Here is an 11,345-nt window from a genome sequence, read left to right as displayed (position 1 = left end):
CAGGGCCCCACACCCTGAGACATCCCCTGGCAAATGATACTACTTTTCTATTTAAGTAGTGATGTATCATTTTCTTTTTAAAGTTTATTTCAGTTAAAAAATGAATTAAGTTACTGTAAACTTCAGCACGGGTGGTGCTCAGGGATCCAATAGTAAAGTAGGGATCCCGTACATCAGAGTGGTTGTTGGGGGCTTATGAGCAGGCACTTTGCTACACTCTTGACAAGGCTCACTGCAGTTAATCCTCGCGGAAGTCAGGCCATGGGAGAAAGCAGCACCTCCCTGCTCAGTGTCCTTTAGCAACTACAGATCAGTGGCACTCCAAGGCAGTGTGCAGCACTGGGTGGGAAGGGCAACACCCCCACCCCAACAGAGAGTGCAAGGTGGTACAGCTTCTTTTTGTAGTACCCTGCAGGAGTTCACCAGTTCACCCTGCCCAATTTGGAAAGGAAGGCATCCTCCAGAGAATGAAAGGAGAGCCCCATCCTCCTCACTCAGCAGAGCAGCTGGAGATAGCAGAGGGGCTGGGGCTACATGTGTGTCCATGTGGTCAGGGTGAGGCTTTTGCTGGGGACTGTTTCTTGGGTCTGGTCCATGCCCTGAACATAGGGTATCCCACAACTGGGGCAGACACCCTACACCCAGGAGGAGAACAGCAGACCACATGGTGGTGAGAACCCAGAGTATACAGCTGGCCAAACCCCAGGTCAGATGCACGAGCTGGACCCTGGAGCGGCAGTGTTGGCTGAGAACGCACTGTACCAAGACCTTGTGCCCTGAGACATTGCCACTCCAGCCACAGCCTCCTGCCCACCCAAGTGATAAGGTGAACCTCATCAGAAAATGCAGACAGTGATTCTGACTGTGTCCCCAAAGCAGGGAGGCTCCAAAGAGACCCATCCACACCCAAACTTGGAAACTCCTGCCCTGACTCAGGATGAGTAATTGAAAAGAAAACAACATGGGCAATAAGCAAAGATTAGTAAAATTTCTTTAACAACTCATCAGAGATAGCTAAAGAGCATACTTCTAAGGAACTCTTAGACCTAGCAACTACACTGCACAAGGAAATTACGCAAAGAAGTTCTTGCAAAGAAAACATAGATTCTAGGAAACAAACGAATATGAGAAGTTAAGAGAATAGAAACTGAAGAAAATGTAACAGAGTTCAGAAAATAATGTAAAGAAACAATGTCACAATAGATGTGAAAAAAATTGAAGAAGGAAATGGATATGGAGCCAGTTAATAGAGATCCAACATACGGATAACTCGTGTACCCAAGAAGAGATCAGAACAAATGGAACAGTAAAAAATAAATAAATAAATACATAAAGCTGTGGCACGGCTCTGCTGTGGACGGCACACCTGCTGAAATTGGGCTTTTCTTATTTGAGCCCCCCAATTTTTGTGTGAGCTTACAGAAATAACAATTTGGGTTTTTTGGGTTTTGTTTTTTAATTGAGAGGAAGTCATGGTGAAAATAAAGAAAAAGAATAACAGAAAAGGTTTTAAAAGATGTAATAGGAGAAATCTTTCCTGAACTGAAGAAAAACTTGAATTGGAGATCCAAAGGACCACTGAATAATAGTCAATACTTATGAAGAGCATCCGACATCTAGACACATCCCATGGGATTATCGAATCTCAAGGGCAATAGGAATATTTCTATTATCTAGAGTGAGTGGGGATGGGGGTTACTTGTCCAGAAAAACTGTCAGGCTGGTCTTAGAACTTTCTTTCATGTTACTCATTTATCAGCTGTATATTGAGAAAATGCAGTGGAGACTGAGGCAGCCACATCCCCCACCCTCTCAGGGTCGGCCAGGGGTCCCACCTGTGCAGTGGGGTGTGTGGCTGGTTACTCATTTATCAGCTGTATATTGAGAAAATGCAGTGGAGACTGAGGCAGACACATCCCCCACCCTCTCAGGGTCGGCCAGGGGTCCCACCTGTGCAGTGGGGTGTGTGGCTGGTGCTTGAGGAGCGGGGAGCGGCTGCAGCAGGCAAACCCAGCTAAAGAGCCACGCTCACAGCCACCCTGGAATACAGAGAAGCCCAGGAGTGCCAGAATTTCTGGGTTTCCCCCCAAGAAAACAAGGATTTTAAAGTGAAAACTCAAAATTTTTAAACTGAAATATTTTGGGGTCAAGCACCTCTGTGGACCATTTGCTTGTGTCCTCTTTGAGCCTAAAGCCTATTGGGAATGCCTAGAATCATTTCTGGATAATGAAACTTTAATCATCCCCCATTTGATATAAATGTCAACGCCTACTTGAAATATTGTAGACCGCAGTAAGAGCTTTATGCGTGGTCAGGCTGATGGATGCTTGTTACTGAAAGAGAAATATGCATTTTCTTGAGTTTAAACTGTAGTCGTCGTGGACATCAGCTGCAATCACTGTAAATGAAGCTTGCTCTTACCAGAAGTCTTCATATGAGCGGAACTGGCAGAGAGTTTTCAAGCTGTCAAATTATCTTCCTCTGCATCTGACTTCATTCCTTAATAACATTTCTTTCTTGACTAAACGTTTCTTTCAGAATTTGTTGTCATCCATAATGGGATCATCACAAACTACAAAGATCTGAGGAAATTTCTGGTAAGATACTTCCCTTGGGTAACATCAAAGCTGAGTGGTATTTGTCTTCCCCAGAAACCTCCCAACCAGCTCATTTCCCTGTGGAAACAGAGGCAGGAGCCGCGTGACTCCACTCTCAGCCACAACACTGAGGCCGGAGCCTCTGCGCCAGCTAAGCCAGCCTCCCAGACCTTGTTTTGAGATACCAGGGCTTTAGCGTTTATCCCAAGGGCCACTGCAGATTCACAGAATCGAAATATCATGAACTTAGTTTTATTAAAATATCTGTACTATGTAACACATGGACTCATACACCAAATGGAATGTGGGGTGGGTAGTGAAATGGTGAGTGTCTGAAGTTTGAAGAGATTGTGCGGTGTTGGTTGGGATGTGGGTGGCTTTGACTCAACATATTTTATCATTTTGACTGCTGTTATTTTGCAATGTCCAGATTAATGGCAAGGACAAGCTTCTGAGGAGGGATGATCTCAGGGAATACTGGAATGAGTCAGAAGTATTTGGCTTTGTGATTCTGGCAAACATTTCTCATCCCTTCCCAGTTTTCCTTGTTCTCTCCTTAAGTCACTCCAAGAGCAAATCATAAGGGAGGAGAGAGGAAGTCTGCCAGGCCAGCATTGCACAATGACCATTATCTGACACTGTGTCCAACCACATATTCCAGGAAAGCAAAGGCTATGAGTTTGAGTCAGAAACAGATACAGAGACCATCGCCAAGCTGATCAAATACATCTTTGACAACAGGGAAACTGAGGACATTACATTTTCAACTCTGGTTGAGAGAGTCATTCAGCAGTTGGTGAGTTACAAGTCCCCTCTGCCTAAATCACTCCTTCATTCCTTCATTTTTCTTAAGCACTTATTAGGCAAATTTGTACAAAGTACGGAGGATAAAAGATGGCTCATCTACAGCCATCTGGCCTTAAGATGTTGCATCCTTGTAGACTTGGGATAAGTTGTGCGGTAAACATCCATTAGAAAGCTCCTTGCTTCATTTTAACAGCTCTGGAATTGTGTGACTGGCCTTACAGTCTATGACTTCTGACAATGCACATGTGAATGTGGTGATGGTCTGTTGTGCAGGAGAGGGTTGAGGTTCCAAGGGAGGATGTTGTTTCTGTGATAGGAGATATGAGAGCATGTCTGCATGCTGAAGGGAATGACCCAGGAGAGGGAGAGATTGTGATGTACCAGAGGGCAGGGTCCAAGGAGGAAAGGCCCTGAGAAGGCCAGTGCGCCCTGGGGGATTGTGCAAGGAGAGGCTTTTCTTGGAGGAGGCGGTGGAGCAGACAGCCTAAATGGGATGGGGAGGAGGAGGGAGGGCTCCAGACATCCCAGAGCCCAACCTCACGGCGTCATTGTCGTCCAATAGCTCCTCCAAGGCCATGGGCACCTGGGGACAGTGCTCAGGGCCAAGAATCCGTAACATTCTGGTCAAAAGCTGCTGTGGGCACCACATTGTGGTTTAAAATATGTCATCCTTGAGTGGGTATTTTCAGAGTCTTTTTTTTTTTTTCCTTTTTTTTTGTCTTTTTTCGTGACCGGCAACGGATCGCAACCCTNTGGGCACCACATTGTGGTTTAAAATATGTCATCCTTGAGTGGGTATTTTCAGAGTCTTTTTTTTTTTTTTCCTTTTTTTTTGTCTTTTTTCGTGACCGGCAACGGATCGCAACCCTCGGTGTTGCACCCGCACCTCGCTCAGCCAGTGAGCGGCCGGTCTGTATGTGGGATCCGAACCCTCGGTGGGAGCGCCACCGCGCTCCCAAGCGGCGCACTGTAGCAGTGCGCCACTGGGCTGGCCCCAGAGTCTTTTTTAAAAAGCAAATCTACTGTTGAAACCATTTATCCTATGACTCCCATTTTGGGGAATCTGTAATTTAGAGGACATATTTATAAATAAGAGCCTATCCCATACTTTGTGTACAGCAAACCACTACTGTATAATGTACAGTAAACCAATTTTGTATTTCTTCTTTTCCATTTGTAATTTTAAGTTTTGAAAATATCACCCCAGTAATGGCACTTTTAAACTTCTGTGACTTTTCTTACCTGAAGCTATACTGGGCTCTTTTTGGCGGAGAACATAAAGTGTTTTTCTATTCAGTCGTACTTCACTGTTGACAAAAGCAGCAGGGTCTGTCTGAAGCTCCTTCTTTTGGGCAGTTTGAAAGGCCCTTTTTGAGGCCTGGGGACACTGACGCTGGGTCCCTCCAGCTGTGCAGGTGCGTTGGCAAAAGTGGGCACAACATATGGCCACACAGGGCCTTGGGCTGCCCAAGGTACCAAAATGGGGGATTTCACATGGAAATTCAGATTTACAGCCAGTTGTATATAACTGAGTTCTACTAGGGTTGAGGTAAATTAGTACAAGATGGTCAGAATGTCGAGGAGAATATAGCAAGAATTCAAGTAGAAAGAGCATTTCGAGTATTGAGTTAGGAGAACTCGATTCTAGTTCTGGCTTTGCACAAACCAACAAGCTAAGGCGCAGAGGTATGACAGTCATAGCCACAGAAACAGTAATAATAGCAAGAACAACTCATGCTTCCCTTGGATTCGCTGTATGCCGGGCATTGTTCTAAGCACGTCAGCACATTAGCTTATAGTCATCACAGAAGCCATACGAGGTGGGACTATTCTTATCTCCATCACAGATGAGGAAAATGAGGCACAAAGAAGTCTAAAGTGATTGCCCTGTTAAGGGATGGAGCCAAGATCTGAACCCAGGCTCTACTGTGGGCTGAGCTAAGTGCAGCCCCTTTAGCCCTCACAGGTGCTCCCTGAGAAGGCATCCCTGAGACCCAGTGCAGGGCACCCTGGCCTTGGCTCTAGTTTCCTGTGGCTCTGGTTTCCTAATTGCACCAGTCTACCTAACTCATCACAGAGCTGGGCATCCCTGACGGGTTCCTTCTGGGCCTGGGCAGGTGTGCTTTATGTTGCTGATGGTGAAATTCTCAATTCTGGTCTTTGGTACTTCAGCGTGGTATTGTCTGTTTCACTTTCCCTCCTGATGTCACCCTACATGAGCTGTTCCTGTCTTGGGCTCCCTGAGTGACCCCAGGACTTCCTGCCATGAAGAGGGGCCCAGGGAGACCCTGCTGGGGCCTTGGGCCAGGCTGCAGCACTTGGCTAGCCAGAACGAGCGTTCATCACTCTTTTTTCATGTTTTCAGGAAGGTGCATTCGCGTTGGTGTTCAAGAGCATCCACTACCCGGGAGAAGCCGTTGCCACAAGGTGAAACAAAACACATTGATTTTCCAATAACAAACAAATAAATAAAATAAAATCATTTATCTTGGGGCACGAGGCAGGAGTAGGGCCTCTGACAAACTAGAAGTTGCTTGCTGTGTCTGAGGGACAACTGTGGCTTAGCCCCAGAGACTGTACTGCACCGTCTGTATGACAGTGGTACTACAGCTTCTGATTTTTAAAAAGAGAAATCAGAAAGTTAGATTTCTATTTGAAATCTCCAGATTTTCAGAGGTTGACAACAAATTCAAATTCAAAATTAAACTGTATAGAAAGGGCAGATCCAGGTTTTGTGGGGCTTGAAGCCTACACAATTTGCGGGACCTCCTTTAAGAAAAAGCATGCAAACTTATGAACACAAAACTAGGTGTCCAAGTGAACATTGATTTTGATCCAGTACAGAAGAGGCCTTGAAGGCTCAGAGCTCAAACTTCTTCACCTTCGCAGAAGCAATGTCCCAGGAATCAGCCCAGAGGTCCTGGTTCAGTCCACATGTCGATCTGTGGTCCTGGTTCAGTCCACATGTCCATCTGTGGTCCTGGTTCAGTCCACATGTCCATGGCCCCTGGTGCTGTGTAGATTCACTGAAGAGGATAACGTGCCATCCTGTGATCTTATATTCATCCATCCATCCATCCATTTACCCATCAGTTTATATTTGTTGAGCACTTATTGTGTACTGGGTCCTGGGACCTAACGACACCCAACCTGATCCCTGCCCTTAAGGACTGGACAGGTGTGCAGGAGGACAGAGAAGGGCAGAGGATGGTGATGCTCTGTGATGGGGGCTGGGAAGGCCACTGCACCAGGGGCATAAGGGGGAGCAGGTGTCAGCTTGGGGAAAGTGGGCAGTGGGAAAAGTGTTCCAGACAGAGGAACCATCGTGAGCAAAGGCAAAGGGCCCAGAGAGAATGTGGCACTTCCAGCATCCCTGCTTGGCCAGGGTGGCAGCAAGGTAGAAGGGCACTGGTGGGACTTGAGGCTCTTCCATTCTCAGTGTGCACTTCCTGACACCTGCTGTGTCCCAGCCATGGGGGACAGCAGTGAACAAGGTAGTGCAGACACTGCCCCATGAACCTCACAGGCTGGTGGGGAGCAGAGGTGTGGACAGAGGTCCAGCTCTAAAGGGCCTCAGTGCTCTGCAGGCTGCAGACTCCATTCTGAAGCCATTGGGGAGTCATCAAGAATGCACATGTGGCCCTGGGAGACTGAAAGGGTAAGACTGTTCCTCACAGACTGTTCCCCACGAGGCAGAGAATGATATGAATTTATCATGATTTTATTATTTCCAAGACTGGAACTAATGAACCATTTGGAATTCATCCCTTCAAATCATAGAATTAAATATAACATACCAGTTGGTTCCTGTCAAATTTAGAAGCCCCTTTTTAAACCTGATATTATCATATTATTACCACTTAAAATGAATGCAGAAGAAAGCAATAAAGCTTTAATTTTTTTTTAATTGCCTGTAACTGATGGCTCTGTAACCTCCAGGACAATCTTTGGATATCTTGGGAGAACTACATGTTTCAAAGTCTAGAGAAACCACAGAGCTCAATCTACACAATAAAATCTGGGGGAGCCATTTGCCAAGAAAACTAGACAACTGCATACTTTCTCACTGTCATCATTATAAAGACTATTTAAGGTAGTTCCCCACTGGACCCAGAACTATGTCTCTGATTTGCTTTAGACAAAATAAAAGATTGTCCAAAATATTCAAGGTGCTCACTGTGCCTTCTTCAAAGCCACAAACTTGTCCCCCACTTTGAGAAGTCAGAATTGGGGTCCAAACAGGTCAACACTACCGGTCTGTCATTGTTGAACAAACATTTAGGGACTGTACTGAGTCAGGTTAACAGACCAGATGAATATTTGTGGACTTGATTTAGGCTGATTAACAAGTACTTCATTAGTTCATTGATCTAAGTTAGCAAAAAATTGATTGAGGTGAAATGTTACCCCATTTTATCGACTTAATGTGTTTGAGACAGCTCTCTTGCATTGTCTTATTACAACTTACTCAGTGTTTTCTTCTCATTAGTAAGTTAACATGTGTGGGTATAGCTGGTTGGGGGGTGGGAGGTGGGGGCAGGCACACATCTTTTGGTAACTATTGGAATTTTACCTGCCTGGCTTCGGACTAAGAATCACAGGTATGGAGTGTCCGAGTTACCAAAGTGAACTGCTTACCACTATGCACTGAAAATTTTATTTGTGTGATGTAATTTATAAGAATAAACAAAGAATTAGATTTGGGAGGGAAGATGTCATTAAAATCATGGAATAATACCTCAAACACATTCACCACCAGAAGTTGTGAGCCAGAAAGAAACATCAGTGAAGAGCTTTACTGAAGATTTCCTCTGAGATGCTCAGAGAGCTGGTGCCTGAAACGGACGCTGGGAGAGAAGAGCGGAGTGAGAGTCCCTCCTCCTGGCCACCTGCAGGAATTCCCCAAGACTCTGCCTTGTGAAGGCCACTGTCCTCTTTACTTTGAAGTCCACCTTGTACAGATCAAAGAGTCTAAGCTTCATCCATGAGGTGACACTTAGGTGGAAACAAAACCACCCCTGAAGGCACATTAAGCGGCTCACAAAGCAGAGAATACACGAAAGTCAGTTTGTTTAGTGTTACTAAAGCTGGAGAATAACTGGACTAGATGAAAGAGAGGAAAAAAAGGGAGTCTTTGAGCAGATCCTGGGTGCCGAGTGCCCCCACTTTAAAGACACATGGCGAATGGAGGCAGTGGAGGGTCAACATGCCGTCAGTGCTTCCTCTGCTCAGCCTCTGCGATCTGACCACGAGGGTTAGTCACACGTGGGGATTTACTGAACTGGAGGAGTCCCAGCTCCTGTGAAGATGGGGGCAAGACAGGTTACCAGGTTCATTGTGCAGGCAGGTGATGCCATGTTAGTGAGCTAGGATTTGTGTGCTCGCCTGTTGTTTGTTGCTCCCCACCTTGAGGACATCTTCCCGTAGTCAAGGCATCCATTCCGTGGCAGGAAAAGGGCTAGATTTGGGGATCCCACCTCAGATGCTAGGAGGTCACCCAGCCCTGGGGTGCGGAGGCAGTGGGTAACTTGATGCCTTCTTCTCCCTGCAGGAGAGGCAGTCCACTGCTCATCGGGGTGCGGAGCAAGTACAAACTCTCCACTGAACAGATCCCCATCTTATATAGGACGTGTAAGTTTCTCAAGAAGGACTTGACGGCACAGCTACGGACCACTGTCTCAGGACCTAGCAGCTGCTTTTATGTGGTCAACTCCTCTCTGAGGCTAGGATTCCTCCCTCTGACTGGGCCCAACCATTACGTGGCTCCAGGTCTAAAAGGTTTTCACGCAACTGAGACTTGGCTCCATCTTTTTTTTTTTTTTTAAGTTTTTTATTATGGATGTTTTCATACATAAAAGTAGAACAGTGTGCAGCTGCATTGTATAATGGCAACTGTGCCCTGATTTGAGTATTTCTTGGTTTGTTTTTGTTTGCATTATTCTCATACTGTAGCTGTTTAAATGCTCTTGCAACAGTACTGTGCTATTTGGGGATCTTTTACATGATTTGGCTGACGCAGCCAAAGCTAAAAATTGCAAATTTCTCCCACACATATTCAAAGAGTAAATTGGTTCTTTGCTGCACATTATGCAAACAAAATAGTCTGATGGGATTTGCAATCCATTCCCTCCTTTGCTAGGCAATATTGAGAATGTGAAGAATATCTGTAAGACAAGGGTGAAGAGACTGGACAGCTCCACCTGCCTCCATGCTGTGGGCAATAAAGCAGTGGAGTTCTTTTTTGCTTCAGATGCAAGGTAATTAAACCTTTTTACCTTTCTTTCCTGAGATTATATAATCGAAGAATGACTGCCTAAACACCTCCATTTCTTATTTATCCCTCCATTTGAGCTGTCTTCTTATGGCTCAGCAAGGGGTGGGGTCCAAGGCAGATTTCAGCCCTCGATGGCCCTTGTCCTGGAATCCTTGTTCAGTGTCCATCTGTGTACTGTTGTGGGCAGCCCTGGTGGCCAAAAGCCAGATCACTGATGGACATAATGTTTGGGGCCTGCATGAAATCATTGCCTTAGTTGCAACGTTTTAAAATTGGGAGATTTCATATGAAAATTTGGATTTCTAGCTTATCTAGAAAAACAGGCACATCTGGGTACACAGGGCTGTGCTCCCTCTGGCCCCAGTTGTCTGGGGCTGCTCCTTTTAGATGGGGCAAGTCTCTCCAGACCTCAATTGTTCCCACACCCCACCCTGTCTTTGCCTTGGGCCCGACCATTTGTAAAAGATAGAGTCAAGATTTAGGGGGTTTTGTCCCATTGATTCTAAAGTCTGTGTTCTCATCAATCCACAAAATAATTCTGAAATCTGAAAAATTCTGTTTCATACCCATTTTAGTACAAAAATTGTATATTCGTACACATACATACATACAGAGGGAGGGAGGGAGGGAGAGAGAGAGAGAGAAGAGAGAGAGAGGACAAAAACACTTTTCTGTTCTTTGAAGTAGAAAACCACTGTAAACACCAGTACTACCTCTTTGATCCAAGCCTTTATTATTTCTTTCATTCTGGATGGGTTTTCTCTTTCTCACCCGGCCTCTAACAGGACCTTGCTGTGAAGCAGGGAGGACACCAGGCCAGGGCTCCTGGGAAACAGGGAGTAATAAGAACCTAGAGCCTGGGCTGCTAGGCCTGTTTCAGCCCACAGCCAGCATCCTATTTAAAGCAGATAGACGAGGGCAGTGATTTCTCAAACTGTGTTCCTTAGAACACCACTGAAGCGAGAAGCTAATATTATTTCAGTAATTCTAATACACAGCATTATTGTATAGATTTTGGCATCTATAAGTGACATCTTCCCATTATAATTTGCTGGCGTTTTTATTTCTTAGAAGCATATAAAATCATTGTGACCTTAAAATCAATGGTATCTTATATTCAATGATATATGGTAGATGTTTCTAAAACAAGAAAAGGCAGGAATGCCTATACTTTAAAAATTTAACTGAAGGGCTATTAGAACTAGTCCTAACAGCTGGTCAAAGAATAAAGGTGTAGGAATCTTACGTCCCAGCAATAGCCACTAAGCTGTCAGTTGACTGGGGGAGGGACCATGTCTACCTTATTACCTCTCGTGTCTTCTCACATGATGGCACAGTAGACCCCCAGCAAACGTTTGTTGAACAAGAAAAGCAATACTAGTCACCAGGGTTGAAAAAAAAGTTTTAATTAAATTCCTTAGAATACATTTTAATAAAAGTATTTTAGAACCTGTTTGGAGAAGACTGCAAAGGTTTACCATAAGAAATAAGAGATTGGAATAAAGGGAGAGATTCCACATTCCATGGTAAGAAGAGTTCATATTATTTTAAAAAGTTAATAGGTATAAATTTCAAAGTTAATTTAACAATCAGAAGTTATTTTTTTAAAAGTTTGATTTTCCCCCAAATTAATCTGTAAATTCAGTGCTATAACTAAAATCCTCAA

At 44.8% G+C, this 11,345-nt stretch overlaps 1 protein-coding gene across 1 annotated transcript in view; it reads left to right on the top strand.

Annotated features, from left to right (window-relative positions):
- LOC103605883 (glutamine--fructose-6-phosphate aminotransferase [isomerizing] 2-like) overlaps positions 1-9,662 on the top strand; it is a gene marked incomplete at its 3' end in the record, with an annotated part of 35,681 nt that extends 26,019 nt beyond the window's left edge. The window contains exons 5-9 of the mRNA XM_008590484.1: positions 2,540-2,598; positions 3,260-3,394; positions 5,771-5,832; positions 8,957-9,036; positions 9,545-9,662. Of these exons, the coding sequence (XP_008588706.1) occupies positions 2,540-2,598; positions 3,260-3,394; positions 5,771-5,832; positions 8,957-9,036; positions 9,545-9,662 (454 nt within the window). The remainder of the gene's footprint in view (positions 1-2,539; positions 2,599-3,259; positions 3,395-5,770; positions 5,833-8,956; positions 9,037-9,544) is intronic.
- Positions 9,663-11,345: the final 1,683 nt, after the last annotated feature.

The sequence above is a fragment of the Galeopterus variegatus genome, unplaced genomic scaffold, assembly GCF_000696425.1.
Source record: "Galeopterus variegatus unplaced genomic scaffold, G_variegatus-3.0.2 Scaffold6138, whole genome shotgun sequence".
Lineage (NCBI taxonomy): Eukaryota > Metazoa > Chordata > Mammalia > Dermoptera > Cynocephalidae > Galeopterus > Galeopterus variegatus.
This window is presented reverse-complemented; position numbering and strand designations above follow the sequence as displayed.